General features: G+C 47.2%; 1 protein-coding gene across 1 annotated transcript in view; it reads left to right on the top strand.

The window, feature by feature from the left end:
- Positions 1–18817, top strand: part of CFDP1 (craniofacial development protein 1) — a 64067-nt gene that overhangs the window by 8563 nt on the left and 36687 nt on the right. The window contains exon 5 of the mRNA XM_065640922.1: positions 9617–9721. Coding sequence (XP_065496994.1) covers positions 9617–9721 — 105 coding nt within the window. The remainder of the gene's footprint in view (positions 1–9616; positions 9722–18817) is intronic.

Raw genomic sequence — 18817 nt, 5'->3', positions numbered from 1 at the left:
CTGGATAAGGGCTGTTGACTCTGTAGGAGACCGGATTTGTGACTTAGAGTAGCCTCTGGTCTGCCACAATATGGCTGATTCTTATTTGTGCATCCACCGTGCTGCGAAAAAACCATGTTGTGCTGGCTACGAGTGCTGAGCAGAGTTGAGAGACAACTCGTATTCTGGGTTAGGGAAAATGATGGTTCACAGTGCTGCCGTTGCATGTTAAAAGCAAAATAAAAAGCTTTAAAGAGGTACATAAAGTATCTGATCAATAACCAAATAGTTATAACCTTAAATCATTGTAGTAATTACTGGGGTTTATACTGGTCGAAGCTGATATTTCGTCTGCCACAGTTGAAGTGTGGGGTGAAAGAGAACCTGATTTTCATCTGTTACTGGTGGTAAATGGTTATCATTTAGGAGGTTTCTGGAAAAAAACCAAACAAACAACAACAAAAAACCAAACAAAAAAACCCCCAACAACAACAAACCAAACACCTTGCTACTTATTCTGTGTTGCTACTTCACATGTTTTCAGCCTACCTGAAGGATTCAAGAAAAAAATATTATTCAGAGGAGACTGTTCTTAAGTTGGAACTTGAGGACCTTAAGCTGGACCTGAAGTTGGATGAGTGGGTTTTGGTGCTGAAATTCATGACCTCTTGAGCAGAAGCAGGAGCAAAGGTGAAGTGAGGTGGCTGAGGGCAGGTTCTCGTCAGGACGTTTGCCTGCGCTAATAAAAGCCCTTTCTCAGGTAGTAGTGCAGATCTCCTTTGTACAAGAATGCCCATGACGATGGGAATTGTGCAGGCAGGGCTGCAGGCCGTGGCCAAAGTTTCTTTTTTGGGTGTCTCACAAAGTCATCAAGGTCAGTGTATCCCTTAGCTTAGGCCTGACTGAGTGGAGTGGTGACGTCTGAGCCCAGTCTGGTGTTAGCTGTGCTGCTGGGCTCTTCACCTTGGTGAGCTGCTCGGGAGAGCTGTGCAGAGCTGGTTAGGGGCTGATTTATTCCCCCCCGGCAGGGAGAAGTGCTGAGCTGTGCGCAGCAGAGCTGATAATTCAGTTCCCAGCAGCCGAACAGTGCTGCTGCTTGGGGATTTCTTGATGCTGCCTCTCATGACAGAAATACTGGTTTTCTTTTTTTTAATCTTAGCTCATCTGTGTCCTTGTTGAATAGACGTCTATGTCCTAGGCTGCTTGCTGTTTGTTCCCGAGCTTCAGCCCCTTGATCCCAACCCTTTTCAGGAGAGAGCAGGGGAAATCGCTGCAGGAGAAGCAAATTAGATACCTGAGAACAGCCTGAGCTTTCCAAAGTCCTCGTTCAGCCTCTGATTTCCTTCTCAGCGGCTGTGATATGTCCTTTCTGCTCCTTGCATGACAACTGAGACTGATCGAATGTGAGAAAGTTGGGAAAAAAAGAGGGTGTAAGCCAAGGAATTTGGGAGACTACCACCTATTTTATTGCTTTGCTTTGAAGACAGTTAAAGTAGCCGTGTGAGCAATAGGTGCTGCTTCTGCTTCATCCTGGCAAGCATTGAGCAGGAGTGGAGAGAATGAGGAGGCTGAGTTAATGTATTTCAAGGGGAAGGGGAAAAAGAGCAGGGAGTTTACTCCTGCAAGTCTCAGGGTTTAGAGCGGGTTTAGAGCTGGCACAGAGAGCAACTTGAAAAATGTGTAATTGTCCATCTGCATTCTTGCTCTGTGGTCTCAGCATGGCTCAGTCAGATGTGTTAGGCTAATTAGCACTGAGAGAACATGGAATACCATTAACTGTCTCCTTACGTTGCGATGCTTTTCAGGAGGCTCAGCAGATGAATAATAGCAAGGGGTTGGCAGCACGTTCACAGTTCTTGCAGAGTGTGAATCTTGGTCATTTGTTTTGTGCTCATGGGGTTTTGCACAATGCTGAGTGAAGGATGGTTGCTTATAAAATCAGGAGAAAGATCAGTAGTTCGGGTGTGCATCTCTTATTGATGTTGTAGGTAGTGTGGTGTGTGTCAGCTCAAGGCTGGTATGTGTGTGACATGTTCTGTTTGTGCTTTTTTTTTGCAAAAGCCTTTGCTGTGTTGCATATACATATGAGTGAGAAGGCAGGGGAGCATTACCAGAATCTGTGTCCTGGAGCCTTATATTTGGAAAGCCTTGCCTTTTTTTGGCGTGGATAGCAAGTGATACACAGCTTCCACCAGATGAGGTAGGTGGGTGTTGTCAGATTGGATATGGAAAGCAATGAACTGAACTAATAGGGGCAGAATAAACCACTCATCACATTTTGATGTGCTTTTTGCACTGGCTTTGACTACAGCAAGGAAGTGTTAGGAGAAGTAAGACAATTAATTTCAGTAGCCCCTTGAAAAGCCGCTCCAAAGCCCAGCCTCTCCGAGGACACTTGTTTTGTGGCAGTGCTGGGTTAATGGTTGGACTGCATGATCTTAAAGGTCTTTTCCAACCAAAACGATTCTATGGTTCTATGACTCTATGACTGGTGATGCTTCATGTTCATAGGGTTTTATTCTCAGTCCTTGGCTAGGGCATTCTAGAGAACTGTATTCTAGCTGCTCTCCAGTGACTTACTGCTTCCTCAGTGAGGATTGCACAGTGCAAAAGCCAAGGTGTTTAAGATTTCTCCAGAAATTTAATCTGAGCAGTAGGAGCCTGGGGATGATGCCTTGGGCCCATAAGACAAATCAAACCATCCAGAATTACATGGAATATCAATGTGACCGCTGTGTAGAGGTGACAGTCTAAAAAGTGACTGGTTGCTTTTCTACAAACAAGCAGCAAAATGCTGATCTTGGTGTAATGGATTGTAGGCAGCAGCCTGCTCCTGTCTTTATGCAGTTGTTATTCTTAGAGGTCAGAGTATGCCTCGGTTATCCACAGTTTGTATTGGCTTTTTCCAATTTAAAAAACAGCTATTGGTTTTGGTGGGGTTTTTTTTTTTAAAGCAAATAAATTAAAATATGTTACCTTTTAAAAGATGCTTAAGGATGAAAGGGTCTCAGGGGCATGTTTTGATAACCTTTCCTCTGTGTGCATCCATTCCCTGATGCTTCAGAATTCCCTTGGGGTATCCTGATGTTGTACAAAGCTGATGGGCACACGGTGGCCCAGAGATGAGTCATTAGTGTGAGCAGGAGCAATGTTGTGTGCTGCTTTGCTTGCTGGGCATTTGCCTTTCTCAAAGGCAGCTGCAGAAACTAAAACTTCATAAACAGTGTGACAAACCTCACCAGGACTCTAAGCCGGAGCACTTGCTTCTGAAGTAAATCGTATTATGGTCTGCTTTGTGTGCTTTGAGAAGGAAAATGGCCTAACGAACAGCTCCTGTTCAGGGTTTTCATTAGTAGATGTGCAGATGAGGCTTCTGCTTGGATGGGGAAACCGCAGCATAGAGGGGCTGTGACTGGCACAGTAGTGCCAGCTTGGCCAGAGTGTTATGTGGCATTTACCAACGTGCTGGCTCCTGTCGTCTTCCTTTATCTTACCAGGCTTTTGAAAATCCCAAAGCAACTGAGCAGATGTCCACCTGAAAGTCAACTTATGCCTCTAATATGGCTTGATGCTTTTAAGGAAATGATTGATGTGTGCTGGTTTCATTTGTATGTTTTTTGCTGGTAATCAGTGTGATGAAGGCTCAGGTGGTGTCTCCCATGGTGGGAGGAGCCTCAAAGCATCTCCGAGATGATGGATTGACCATCAGATTCACTTGGGCATTTCTAGCGCTATCAAACCTGTGGTGTCTGGGCGCTGCATCAGCTTTGGAAACTGGATGACCAACTGCATTCTTCCGAATGTTTTCTGCCTGTGTTGTGTGTAGTTAGTGTGGAAACGCTTAAGTAACAATCCCACCCTTCCCCAATAAGTAAGGGAGGAGACTTTGTTTCTGTACCTCGTTCTCAGATAATTTCCTGACTTTAAAATCTGGAAAGAGAAGGTGCTTAGTGACCTATTCGGGTCTTGCAGGAGCTCTTTTGCTGTTATTAAGGGGATCTTTTGTCCTCTACTCATGCCTTCATCGCAGCAGCCTCAGATCCAGTCCCAGCGTTTTGCTGCTTCCCTTGCTTCCAAACCGCTGCCTCGTTCCTGACAGCTCCAGGCTCAGAAAGGGGCTTTTGATGTCTGGTGAGGTGCTGGCAGAGTCTGATTTGCAGCCCTTGGGCCTGGGGTTTCCCCTGCCAGAAAGTGCAGCTTGCGAGATGGATTAACTTTTTTTTTTTTTTTTGTTAACTAAGAGATTCTGAAGCAGGAAGATTTCTGTGTTAGCCTGGAGGGAAGGCAAAGCTGTTCTCTGCCTTACTATCTCATTAACACATTACAAACTGAGTCAAGCTTAGCCTGGCTTTTTCCCCGTGGGGATGCTTTTGCTTTGCAGTGTGTGTTGGCTCCCGTTGTGATCTGTGTGACCTTCGTGTCCAGTGTGTTCATAGCTGTAAATGAATTTGGAACCCCTGGCTCTTGAGATGTACGATACTCCTTATCTTGGCGTGAGAACAGACCTGTAACACGAACATTGCACCACTTTGCAGGAGCTGTGGGGTTGCAGGGATCTGTCTTGCTTTCAATGTACTTGGAAGTTGTGGGTAACAGGGTGAGAGGACTGTGCTGATCACACGTACAGCAGCTACATCTTTTCACCTGGATTGCTCAGCTCAGAGGTGTGTTCCATAATTTGAAGTCAATCCTTTTGGGAGGCACAAATAAAAACAGTGGGATGCCTCAAAGACTGAAATGCTAAATGCATGACAGGATTTTGAGGCAGTGCGATAGGGCTGGCTGAAGGAATAGTTATTCAAAGAAGGAAGGAGAGACTAAATGCCTGGAGATACTTAAAGCTGGGGTGGATAAAGCTCCATTCGACAAGGAGGTGAAGCCTTGTGCCCTGGCCGTGGGTCAGCTATTCCAGAGAGCCGTGCTGATGTGCTCTACCTATTGCAAGCCCCAGTGGGAGCTAAGTAACCGGAATGCTGCTTCCCTTTGGATTTAGACAGCCTCTTGTGGAAGGAGCAAGCAGAAGCCCAAAAGGGGCCTGACAGCTTGGTCAGCATCTCAGATAGCAGCACTGTCCATATGTTTTCTTTATATCTGTCACAGAGTCTTTGTCATACAGACGATGATGGAAAATCGCTTGTTTCCTTCAAGGCTTACGAGGTTAGGATGTGGATGTGAAAAAGCACTTTTAGTGCATTATTGATGTTAAAATACCATTCATCTCTGCTTATTTTCAGATGAATTGGTTTGAGATGCAGCCTGGGCTCACTGCTTGGGTAGCAGCACGCACCTGCTGCGAGGAGCAGCACCAGGCAGGCAGCTTGGCCTTTGCCTGACTCCAGGAGAGCTCACATCAGAGTTTTTTCTTTTTAAAACCCATCCAGCAGCTTCTGTGCAGATAGGCAGCCCACAAAATTATCAGTTACTCCAGCCTGGTCTTGTCTGTGCTGCTTCAGGGAATAGGCTCAGTTTCCCAGGGAACAGCTTCTCCCACCTGGTTTGAAGAGAAAGGTTTGGATAATGTTGTTGTTTTTCTGAAATTAGAAAAGCGATGGGGACTTGTGAATATTAGCTCTGTTTGCTTTACACCAGGTAATCCAGCATAAAATAAACACGTATGCAGCATGCAGGTAGATGTAGCCTGGAGGTTCAGTTCTGCAAGGACTTAATGCTCTCTTGGATGGTGCTGAACGTGTGTACTCCTGGGGCTTTGGTTTCTTGCAGGCTGGAGCACCTGCCTCTCGTACAGTGCATCTGTCTGTGGAAGGCACCCAAAACATGGCAGCTCAAGCACAAGAGTCCACCAAAAAAGTATTTAGCCAAAATATTCCTCTTGGCTCAGAAGGGACTCATTTTATTTATTTTTACAAGCCCTTGTAGATGATGATTGCTCGCCCCCCAGGTGATCATTCCAGAGGGCTGGAGGACTACTTAATGGGACTAGACACAGATGGGGAATATTGAAAAAGCATAATTAGCCTCATTTCCACCCCCTTGGTCTGTGATTCCCCAGAGCTAACAACATTAAGATCATGTTGAAAGTTTTATAATTGTGTCAGATCTAAACTGGGGCAGGTTTCCCAAGTGGGGACCGTGTGTCCTGAGTGGTAAAGAGCTGGCATTTTCCAGAGCTTCCACTTTTTGCACTTCAGCACGGTCCAAAAATTAATAACCGTTCTGTGTTTTGGAAGTCTTATTATGCAATTTAATAGCATAGCAGCATAATGAAATCTTTACAGGAAAGTGATGAGAGTGAGTGGTTTTGTGTATGAATTACAGGGTCTGTGAGACACTAGCTAGTTGTTTAATTGCTGACAATATACTTATTTTCATGTTTATTCCTGGATTACAATGTCTGAATAGCATCCCAGTGAACAGTCAGGCAAATAGTTATTTATCAAGTACTTAAAAGTGAAAGGTCTTGTAATTTTCCTTAGTAATGACTGATTTCTTCCATTTGGATTAATGGCTCCCATTTCTCCCTATGAAGAGCAAGAAGTGTTTTGGTTGCTACATGGTTGCAACATTGTCTCTGTCTGCAGTCTTGGCCTAGGATCTGGGAAAGGTTGAAATGTGCATAACCCAAATTAATACCTTGTAAAGCCCTTTAATATTCTTTCTTTTGTCATTTTTGTTGAGAGTGGTGCAGGAGACGCTGCTGGCAGCAGCCTGCCTCAGAGCTGCTTTTGTTTCAGTTTATGAGGTAGTCAGTGGGTCTTGGGATGGAATCGCCTTGAAAGGTCACTTTTAATTACTTTTCTGACACATTCCTCTGTCCCCAGCTGGGCAGTCCTGGTGGAACAGGTTGCCTGCAGCTTTGCAGCTGAGTTTCTACAGTGGGCAACTTCAAAAATATGTGCTAGAGCAGTTGCTGCAGGCCAAAGGGAGCAAATTAAATTTGAACCAAGTGTTAGATGCTGTGCCCAGCCATTGCTGCTGGTACCCCGACGTGGTAGAGGATGCAAGTATCAAAGCATAAGTAATCCCCTGGTAGCAACCTGGATAGCAAATGCTGCTGAATTGTTTGTCATTGAGGGGCTGTGCTAGGGCATCATGTCAAGGGGCCTCAGCAGGTAGACGTTTCTCCTTTCTCATGCCTTGTATGATAGAGCATCTTCCTGCTTCGAGAGCTGTGACTTGTGTTGCTGGTCCAACGAACAGCGTGCTCAGTCAGACTGCAGGCTGGCAAATCCCTGGAGCCATTTTCCATGTACATCGTATCTTCGTGCCTTCCTTTACCTCAGCTGGGAGGCCAGATACCAGTAGGTTTTGTCTCTGGGTTGAAGGCTGGAGGTGCTCCTGAGGTGAAGACCAAGGGGCCCTACATTGAGATCCTACCTCAGGCACAGGCTTTGAAGCCTTGCTCCCCATCATGCGTGTCCAGATCCTGTAAGCTATGGAATTGCCAGATTCCGGTCGGTTTGTGGGGGCTGACCTGAGCTGTCATCTCTTAGCACAACAAGCGGTTAGTGGCCAGGCGTGATTTTTGTGACCGCTTCCTTTCCCAACCCCTGCCTCTTCTTGCTCCTACACTTGTCAAGTCCCAGAAACGTGCAGGCTTTAGCAGCTGGGATCTAACCTGGGAACAGGTCCTGTGCCTGTATCAAGGGGTTTTTTTCCAGGGCATGTGGTTACTACCCTATATCTCAAATTCCTGCATGCTTGGTGTCTGCCTGATGTTTCTCGCAGCGGCTCCGTGCCACGGGTGACCTGTGATGGCGTGAGGGTGCCAGGGGTGACATGAGGGGACCATGCTGGGAGCCAGCGCTGCGGAGTACATGGGAAATGGTGCTGCTCCCCAGCTGGGCAGGGGACGGAGCTGGCTCTTTGGATGCTGCATTTGAAAATAAATAAGCTGTGTGGCGCCTGGCACTCGTGGTTATGGGGGAGCTCTGAGGGGAGTTCTGTCTAATTGCTGCATGAGGACACCGAGTTTATTCTGTCGAAGGAAATTTGTGGATGTAGAGTAACCGCTGGTGTCTGACCACTGCATGATGTGACTGCTGTTGCTGAGAGCTGTGGCTGGATGGTGTGTTTGGGATGTCCTGAACTATGACAATGCTGTAGTAAGGCTTTTTCTTCTTCCTGAACTACTTTTGCCCTTTTTCCACCCCAGTCCTTTCTAATCTGATCAGCAAACCTTCTAAATATTCATAATATGGGATTTGTCTCTCCACATGACTGCTGCCAGTTTGAAAGGCATGTGAGGTGCGGGGGAAAACGGGGTTAATCTCCTCCTGCACTGGCAGAACAAGGCTGAGCAGGAGGTGTACACTGCAAGAATTTATGCTTATTTCTGAACATACCTTTTCCACTGTATTTGCAGTCTGGGGAGAAGGAGGAAGAACAGTTTCTTTTCCCTAAACACTTCTTTGGATGCTGATTTACTCTCAAGACAGTGGTGTGTGTACAATGGTTGTGTGCGAATGGGATTTTAGGGCATCGATACCTCCAGGCTTAGCAAATAAGCCCACGGCACTTTCCCTGCCACCAACCCAGCAGTAACCCTGCTGGGTTTGCAGCTCTCTGCGTTTCTCTGTGTCCATCAGCCGCTTTCTACATGGAACTTGCAGTGTCAGGTTGGTGGGTAGAAGACAAGCAGCAATTAGCCTGATTATAATCAGGGCAGATGCTCTGACCGATGAGGCTTTCGGGCTTTCATCGGCACACGGAGTAGACCAGGGATGAACCTGCCCACTCCTTGCTGGCAGGAGATGCAGCCAGAAGCCCGGGCTGTGAGTGGGATGGAGGATGGTGCCCTCTGGGCTGGCCAAGCCCTGGGCCAGGCTGCTGCTGTGCCCTAGAGATGTTCACAGGCTTCTGCTCCAAGGGAGCAAAATTATCTTGGCAATCCGGGGCAACCTCATTAAGAGCTACCGAGAGCGTGGAAAATGTGTTGCTGGAGGCAGGTCATTGTAAATGAGGGGGCTAAAGTAGCTGGCGTTTCCTAATGATTAATTATTGAGTGGTTTTCTAGAGATTCTTTCTCATGTTTGTAATTCATTCCTTGCTATAGATGCTGTATTGACTTATAATTTTTTCAAGTTCAATATTTTGTGCCCTCGGGTCCTCAAACAAAAATTAACGGGAAAATGAGAGAGAATTTCTGTGTTCTGCCTTGTCAGAGCTTTCTCTCCCATTCCCCATCCCTGGAGCCAGTTTCTGTGCTCCGGTTTGGGTTGCAGATGTTGCCAAGCCCGTGGGACGTGGGTGGCGGAACAGCTGTGGCAGAAGAGCTGCCTCACTGACCAACAAATGAGGAAATCAAGAGCCCAATTAAGAGCCTGGAATTGCCCCCAGTGACCTGAGCGGAGCATTCAGTAGCTGCTAGTGAGACAGGCCTGTTTGAATGAATAAGCATTCCTGTTTGTTTGAAGAAAAAAAAAAAAAAATCCCCTCCTCCCCCAGCTCTAATTAGCTACTCTTCTCCTTTTTTTTCTGCCATGAATACAAAGGGTTTGTCACTGGAATTAAATCTTAACAAGATGCAAGTTCTTCAGCTTGCAGCTGATGGAGGTGACCTCTGTGCAGCTGCTGTGGGGACTCCTGTACCTGTTTCCTGTGTTTCCCTGCTAGATCCTTGGTTTTGCTGTTGTATGGCTCTTCCTTACCCTCTGGTTTATCTTCATTCCTCCAACAGAGTGACAAAAGAAGTGGACTCAACCTCAAAAGAAGCTAAATCTTTTCTGAAGCAGCAAGAGAAACGGCAGTCAGCAGCTCCAGCTTCCCTCCCGACAGTCTCTGGGTGAGTGTGTGGTTTCTCTGCCCAGGTGCGGACCCTGAGTGAGAAAGACAGCGCTGGAGTCTGTATAGACTTTGTGGTATTTAAGCTAATGGGTATTTGTTTTCTGTAGGATTTCAGTAGGAGCAAGACTAGGCCTGGAAGGTGTGATGATCTGGGGGGGAGGGAAGCAGCGGAAGCAACCCATGAGTCCCGGTGACTCACTCTGTAGGTCCAGGCTTGAATCATCATAAATCATTCATCTTAGTAAGGAAATATTGTTTTGAATGTCTTGAGCAGCCTGATGAAACTGCAGGTAGCCAAGGAACATGCCTGAGGTTGCCCGCAGTTCATTTGAAAGGTGCTTCTTGGGACCATAAAAAGCCATGACAGGCTGGGCTGTGGCTTCTTATAAACATTGGGGAAGCATTTGAATGAGAGATGCTTTTGCCTTAACGTGTTCTCTCTTATCGTTTCAATGTGGATTTGTCGCTTACTGTTCAAGCTCTAACACCTAATTCTGAGATTATTGTAATGCTTGTCAAAGATACAAAGAAGTCAGCCCACTTTGTGTGGTTCTTGATGAGCCTGAGAGATCACCCACCTCTCAGGAATAGAGGGTATGCTTCTATGTTCCAACAATGATTTTTATTTGTCAGTCATTTGCATTTATATTTGAAAAACATAAGCTGCGTATGATTTGGTCACATAGAAACAACACCCATTAAATAAATACATTGTCCTTCCCATCTGCTGAGGAGCAATTCTCCAGTGTGAGTTAAGGCTGCCTTTCCCTGAGATAGGCTGGTATTCAGTTGCTGCAGCTGGATTTTCACTCATTTTTCCAGCTAAGTGTTGCATGGCTTGTAGTTAGATCAGTGTAGTGAAGGCACAGTGTGTGTGTGACTCTTGACAGCTGCTGTGCCCTGCGATGAATGAACACACAGATGAGTGTAGTCTTGTTGCTGTTGTTCACGCTGCACAAGGGTTCATCCCTGCAGAGATCATTAATTGTCACCTAGGTGTTGTGTACAAGGTTTTGTGCTGGAAAAACTCGCCTTGAGTTGGGCTGGCATTCTTTGTTCAATCCGGGCGGCCACAGGAGTGGTTTGGGTGCAGCTGAACTTTGGGCAGCTCCTTGCTGTGCACACTGCTGGTGGTCTCATGTCTTCAAACCTGCCTTCCAGTTCCCCCAGCAAACACCCTGCTGCTCTGAAGGCAGGTGGGTTTGGTAGCATACTGGGCATACAGGGGCTGCTCACCTTCCTGTGGTGCTGAGATCTGTGTTCCATCCTGTATCTCGCTGGCTCAGGGGAGCAGGTAGGTGGCCAGCAGGCCAAGGTGCATGGCTGATTGTGCTGGAGCTCTGATCGCTCAGGAGAAATAGCCAGAGCCCAGTTTGAGTTAACTCTGCAGGTATCTGAAGTGAAGAATCCACATCAAATATGGAAAAATTTTAATATAAATCAATATAAGAAATAACAAGTTCAAGGACTCCTTTAACTTTCCTCCAGTGGGATTATTTTGGTAGCAGCTTAATTAGGTTGCCATTCAGCTTGCTGATGTGTGATGTCCTACTGCCAGTTACTTGCCCAGATTATGAGGTGGCCTGGCTGCGGGGAAGGGAAAGGAGAAACAGACCAGGTTTGTACATCTTGCCTTCCTTCAGAGCAGCAAACCCTGATGCAGCACAGCCCCATGCGCTTTCCCTTTTGCCACCTGGCGCAGAATATCCTGGTTTTGTGCAGTGATACTACGGCAGAGGTGTAGCAGTGGTATTTTGATCAATGTGTGGAACAGCCCAGTGCTCTGGAGGGTTTGGCAGGAGACTGTCTGGGGCAGCCTGGCCAGCGTGTGCCCTCTGGTCTGAGAGAGCTCCAGAGACTCTTCTACCTTGGCATAGCATCTGAGACTGGGCTTAGGGGGATGCTTCCAGCTGGGAAGTCAGCCAGGTTATTTTCAGGTGAGAAAATTACTAACAGGTCTGCAGTGTCCCTTAAAGCCAGAGGCAAGTCCCTTATGTTAAGAAAAATACAAAGGTCAGGCTTTAGACTTGGAGCCAAGCTATTGTCCAAGCCCTGTGCCTCTGGAGCAGAAGAGCCACAAGCCTCGGTGACATTCCAGAGCAGCACCTGGGGACCAACAGAGCCTGGCGTAGCCTGATGGTTCTTTGCTGGTGTCCTTTGGCTACTTATAATAGAAGTTTTGGAGGAGGGAGTGCATTTCTCCCTTGTGTATTACAGGGGAGCCCAGCCTGGGTCAGGATCACTAGAAAGCAGTGAAAAACAGGTGATTTTGGATCCTGGATGTGCCTATGGACACCTAGTGTGCTGCGAGCCATTGTCAGCCCCCAGGAGCTTTGCCAGCTATTTAAAAAGAAAAAAACAGAGCCTTGCCCTGTGTGCAGGGGATTCGAGCAGCTAAGAGTGGCCTTTCCATCTGGCTTTTCTTTCTTCACCTTGCAAGCAGCTTCCATTATTTTTGGATACAGCCAGCTCACCCTGCATTTATTTAATTTCCCTTTTCTAAACAGACAGAAGTAATCCAGGAAAGCAGCGGTCACAAAACCAAACATCCGGTTCCACATCTCCATGTTACAAACCCTTGCAGCCTAACTGGTCCAGGGCAAGGGATGTTTGGGGCTGAAAGTGCATTTCCTGAATGTATTTAACATCCATACCGGATGCACTATAAAAAGCCAGATTTGTGCTGGTGAGGGACATGGGGGTGGTTGGAGGAGAATAACTTAAACACTTGGCTGTAATTAAAGCCAGGAGTACAAAACAACCCACCCAGTTCTCTCAGCAGGCTTTGCTAGAAAGGTCAGAAGCCCTTGGTTCCCAGGGATGTGATCGTTTCCCAGCCTTGCTATTGTGTCCCCTTGTGACACCCACGAGGCAGTGGTCTGTCAGCACTGAGTATGGGTTTGTTGGAAGGGTTTGGGGCTGATGCTCTATTCCAACCATGTTTCTGTTGTGCTCTTGGGTTGCGTTGGGCTCTCACCGATGCTCTCAGAGGTGTCAGATGTGATGAGGGGAATCTACTGGTTCCTTCTAATTTGCAGTAAAAAAAAAAAATATATGTGGAAGGCTCCCGAGATTCCAAATAAGCCCTCTACCCACCCCGCTAAGCCTTCTGTGTGGTTTAGGGCTCATTTTCTATCCATACCACCACTCCTGGGCCTTTCGGGGGGCAGCAAGAGTAGCTCCTGGCTGTAGGTAACATAACCTGATGGAGGATCAGTCAGTCCGTGGGCATCCCTGGAGCGCCGAGAGATGCTTTCTGCCCCCTCCCTGGGCCAGGTGCGACCTGTGAGCTGAGTCCATCCTCCTCTATGCTAGTCATCTTATTTTGCAACACCGTTTCATATTTGGGGGATGTTGAGGCAAATTAAATCCTCTGCACAACTTACTGCAGAATGACTGTGTGCGTGTACTTGTGTCTGTGTGACTTGAGACACGACAGGAGGGTTGAGCTACAGGCTGGGAAATACCTGCATGGATTTGTGCCCTTCGGCATGAGCAGCTGTGATCTGCCCATCGGTCCTTGACGCTTGTCAAAGCACAGTGCTGTTGCATATGGAACAGTGCTGCTCTGGCAGTCCTGAAAATGAAAAAAAAAAATGCAGTTGCTGAATCTTTTTTGAGATTTTCCTCTAGGCAGCTGTTTCTACACCGCCTGAACAGGAGCCAGAAATAAAAAGGGAGGGTTTTTTACTGGCTTTGTTCTTGCCTTTGCTTATTACCAAAACCATTTGCAATTAAACGTGGACTTGCTCACTCAGCCCAGCTGTTGTTTTTGTTTGATCCTGCCTGAAATTACAGTGGTGGATGTGTGACCTCCTAGGCCTTTTCATGCCTTATAGGCTGGTATAAACATAGGGTAAAATTTGCCTTTGAAGCGAACGGGCACCACTCCTACGGAGTTCAGGAGGCGCGGTGCTTGCCGACCCCCGGGCTGAGTTTGATCTGCGAGGCTTTGGACCTTGGTGCAAGACCCAGCAGGAAGAGGCACTGCAAGAAAGCTCTGACCCAGAGACACATACATGCCCTGAACAAAGAAAACAAGGTAAACTTGAGCCTGTTAGCTGTGGATGCTTTCCTCCCCTGGTCTACAGTAGAGCAGTTCACATGGACTGACCATTAAATGGTGTGAAAAGCTTCAGGCCTTTGCTTTTCGGAGTCATTTACTCAGCTGCTTGCTAGTGCTGGAGTAGAGGGGCTCCAGCAGGAAGACATCTCTCCATGGCTTCTGTCCCACCTTCAGGGTGCAGGAGGAATGGTCACAGTCTTCCTGGGAGGATATTGGTGGTGGGAGAACTTCAAACCTGTTTGCAGCATCCTGACCTGTTACTGTAATTTCTAAGCTAAGCTTCCTCTCCTGCCTGGTTACTCCTAGGAGCTGCTGTGTATCCAAAGCTTTTCCTTGCAAGAGATTCTCTTTCTGTGTGAGTTGGCTGGAGCTCATGGGATCCCTTTGCTGTCATGACCAAAACTGGTTACTTGAGATCTTAAACGGACAGTGATGAGACGGGCTCTCAGCTTCTGTAAACCTTCAGATGATTCAGAGCAAGTGCTGCAGCACTCGCATGCCTCCAGGGAGATGTTTCATTTCACAGCAATCCCACGGGCCTTTTTTATTCAGAAAGTGGGAATTTACAGTCCAGTTTCAGCTCAGCATCAACTGCAAGCGGTTACTTAACTAAACTCCTGCAGATTTTGCTTGCGTGGGCTGACCAAGGATGCAAATAAAGCAAGTAATTGAGACCTTTTGTGGATCTGGAGGTGGGGGTTTTTCCAATAGTCACTTAAGTAATGGAATAGCTCAGTTCTTGCTAGTGATTTCAAGGCTTCTCAGCTTTCTCCTGTGCTTCCCTTGCTGTGCTCCAGAGAGTGCTGTTTTCCCAGATGGAGAGATCCAGCCCCTTGCACCATAGCCAAATGTCTGGGTGTGAGTAGTACATGACATATTCTGTGTACAGGATGAACCAGCCAGGGGCAATATCCTTGTGCCCTAGAGCTAGTTTTACTTCTTTCCTATTCATACATCCTGGCTGTGAAAGATTAAATGTGGTGGTAGCTGTTCCAAGTGAGTAATTTCTCTTCAGGGCTTAGATCCTTTGTTTGTTTTATTTTTAATTATTCATTGTTAGTGTCTCTCTACTAGCTTATCTGTATCCATTCCTTGAATCAGCATGGTGACAAGGCTGGATGATTTTTTGGGGAATCTTGGTTTTATTTGCTAGGTGGACTGAAATGAATTACCCCATGGGGATCTGTGTGGAAAGGTGTTTGTATGTGCAGGGAAGGGGTGGTTTGTCATTAGGAAAAATGATGGCTGGTTCAGTATTGAAGAGAAGGGTTTCCATCACCCGTAGTAAGATGCTGATAGCTGCACACTTTGTAAAACGTGCCAAACTGCCTTATCCTCAGACCATCTGCCTCCCCTATGGAAGTTGATGTGGACTGAAGCTTCCAGTGTCACACAGAATCAGGCCCCTTCTCCAAAGAGTTCTTGCTCTTGAGCTTATGTGAAGCCTTTTCTGATAAGAAACAGAGCTCTGAGTGTGGGAAATTTTGTATCCACTCTCCCGGACTCCAACCAAAACGTGCACTAAACGTTCTTTCAAACGAGTCTCCCAGGAGCAATCCTTTCTTGTTCTCAAGCTAAATGAGTCAGTGCCTTCTGCCCCAGCCTCTGTTTTGCAATAGAAATGAATGAGATTTTTTAGCTCCATTCCATGCTTTCCTGTGGCCATGCTAGCGAGCGTGTGGTTGCTTTTGCTTGGGGCAATGGCATCTTATTGGAAAGAAATTTAGTGGAGCCTGTACAGCTCCGTGCCTTGCTTCAGTCCTCTGTCTTGATGTGGCTAAGCTGGATCCATGGGCTGGACTAACTGGGATCAGCTGTTCCTTTTTCTAGTCTTGTTGGAAGCTCAGCAGAATGGAATCTCAGCTATTTGAGGACTTATACTCTCTAAAGCATCTGTCTTATAAAATACAAACAACCCCAAACCAGTCTGGGGCCTTTGATAATTCCCCAATGAAAGCTGTGGGGCAATTTTCCCTTAGGGCAGTACAGGTTTTATGAGGCTTATTTTCATTTGCTTTCATCTCTTGGATCATGAACATTTCTCTTTCTCCCTCTGTGAAAATGATTGAGGAAATTAACTGCTAATGGAGAACAAAGCCAGCTGTATTTTTATTCCAGACCCCTTGCAAGGTTGCGAAGGGAAACCCCTGTATCTTCCCACGTCAGCCGTGGTCTGGTTGGAGTGAGAGGTGAGAGGGGCAGCCTCATTTTACGGTGGAGGTGGATGTTGAGAGCTCCTGTTCCCTGCTGTGCCACGGCTTGGGGGTGTGTCTATCAAGAAGATTTGTTTCCACTCCTGTCTTGTTTTGCTTTATAGTTCTTCTTTGCATATTAACTGAGCTGCACCATGTCCCTTGAGTGTCTCCCCCATAGCAGATGCTTGTGTTACATCCTCTTGCTTTCCCACACTCGTGTTCCTCCCTTTTTCTCACATCAAGGAACAAGTTCAGCTGAATCATTCTTCATAAAATATGAACCAGCTAAGTAAGGCTGGGGTGGCAGAGCAGAGCGATGCTCCCTGCTTTCAGGCAGCCTTGTTGCCCCAGGCTTTTCACATACTAGTGGCTTCATTCATGGAAAATCACATACTGGTGGCCTCTTTCATGGAAAATCAGCACACTAGTATTTTCCAGCACATTTGTTAGCCAAAACTTTGATCTGCACGCTAGGTTGTCAGCCTTGTGCAGGACTAGGCTCAGAAAGCGGGCATGCCCAGGCTGGCTGGCCTGATACCAAGATGTGAAGTCAAGCAATTAGGCTTACTTACCAACTAAAATGCTGGCTTTTTCCATTCCTCTTAAAGGAGATGTTGGTGTGACTCTAAGCTCTTGAAGAGTGTGTGGTCTCTCCTCAGAGCTCCAGCCTGTTTGGATGGCAACAGTCTCTGCAACTATTCTTGTTTGTTTCCAGAGAAAGCCCAAGAGAAGCTGAGGAAGTGTCTGCCCTGGCTATGGGGGTTTCCTGGGCTGGTTTCTGGCCATGGGGATAATTGGCATGACTGGGGTTTGCTTGGGCTATTGCTGTCCTGGCATGGAAGTGACAGAGCCTCCTTGGTTCTTGCACTCCCCTTACTTATTCCTGCCCAAAACTCTGAACTTTGAGTGAACTGGTACATGGGCCAAGCTGAAAGGGCACCTTAAACAAGCTCCAGACTGTCTCAGGCCCTCCAGGGTGCTCTAATCCAGTCTTCCAAGCCATGGAGTACTTTGATTTCCCTATCCGAGGAGCTTCAAAGCCTTCCAGATGCGTTGGGTTACAGCCCAGTCGGCTTTGCCCCGCAGCCGTTGCGCTCTTCAGATCGAGCGCGGTCCTTGGGGCGGCTGCAGCACCGAGGGACCCTCTGTGGAGGCAGATAACTGGTGTGGCGTTGGCAGCAGCTGCGCAGACATCCCTCCGGGTGCGCGAGGACGTGTGTGAGATGCTCCTATACCTGCTGAGGCAGGGAATGGAGGGAAGTGATTTATTTGAAGTTTTCTGTTGGAGACCACTGGTTTGTGTTGGTTTTTTTTTTTTCTGGGAATCTCAGGGGAAAATACATTTTTGTGCCCTCTCTTCTCATAGCATCTACTGTCGATTATCAGCAAATAACTGTGGATATCTGAGTTTGATCCGACCTTGTGTGGCAGCTTTGATGCCCGTTTGGGAACTCCTATTTCAGCACTGTTGCTGTAAGCCTCCAGGCAGCCAGTGGACAATACAGACGCCTGTTCATCGCCTGGCTTGAGAACAATGATGGCATTTCTTGAAGTAACAAGTCCTGGGCATGTGTAGGGTTGGATTGTAATGCTACTTTTTTTTTTTTTTTTTTTTTTTTCCTTTAAGCTGCAGGCTTGAGAGCAGCAGGCCAGATTGCAGCACCCGTGAGTGTAAGCGCAAACTTGCACCTTTTGGAAAATACTCACCAAAAGAATGCAAATGGCTGTTCTTTAGGTGCTTGCCTGCTTTGTCTTGTGGTTGAGTATGCATGTGCTGTGTGTCGCTCGTATATGTATGCTGGTGCCAGGTCGGTTGAGACGCTTGTTTGGCAGCAAGGAGAGGGTTAAAGCGAACCCGCAAAGGCTGGCTGATCGCAGCTCATGGCTTTCATAATGCAAAGCCAGTGGGAATTCAGCCGAAGGCTTCCTCTCCCCCTGCCCCCTTCCCCGCTGCAGACTGACCTTCCTGACTGCTCTGGAGCTGCAGCCCTGCCCGTACAGCTCGCACAGGGATGCTCTGCAAAAAAACAGCAGAAGCGTAAGCACATGAGAGATGAGATTATTAAACTTTTTTAGGAGAGCGTTGAAAAAGTAATTTTCCAGTGAGGTCGTGCTGTTTCCTTACACGGTGGCTGGTACGCAGCGCGCCTGCCTCTTCCTCTGGGACCTGCAGATTTCTCATTGCAAGACGGCTGAGGAAGCAGCTGGTACATACGATATCTCAAACTCTCTGGAGACTGGTATGCGGGGACGTCCTTGGCTTTGCTGTAGGCTCTGGATGACGCACAGCAGAGTCTCTTAGGCCAGAAAAACGTGAAGGTGGTTTGTACCGCACCCACACACTGACCTGTGCTGCAGCCAGGAAGGGTTCTTGTCATGGGCACCTTGCTACTGGGGTCTCCATCTCACCATATAATACCTGTTTTGCGTTAGAGGAGTGCTAAACAGACAATACAGCCCAGAGCCTTTTGTTGTACAGCGTTCGCTTTAAGGACGAGCACCATCACACTATTTTTCCTAATGTGTAAAATCCTTTCTACCTCCCTGCTGTTTGCCATAACCCTTTGGAAAGCTGGAAGGGCTCTCTGTTTCCTTTCCCGCTCACATGCGTGCACTCGCGAGCCTCGCCAGCACTGCTTGGCTGTTTGCACTGGGGAGAGGGTTTGGTTTTTTTTTTTCTACTTTCCCAAGACGAGTGTGTAGCATTTGTTTTGGAAACAAAACCACTTCTAGAGAATTACATAGGCTCTGCAAACAGATCAGTACAAAACAGGTCAGGCTGACTCTGAAGACTGTACAAGATAGCTGTCTCCTTCCTCGCTTTATGATTTCA

This window comes from Caloenas nicobarica, chromosome 9, assembly GCF_036013445.1.
Source record: "Caloenas nicobarica isolate bCalNic1 chromosome 9, bCalNic1.hap1, whole genome shotgun sequence".
NCBI lineage: Eukaryota > Metazoa > Chordata > Aves > Columbiformes > Columbidae > Caloenas > Caloenas nicobarica.
The sequence above is the reverse complement of the archived record's forward strand: the minus strand, read 5'-3'. Positions and strand labels throughout refer to the sequence as shown.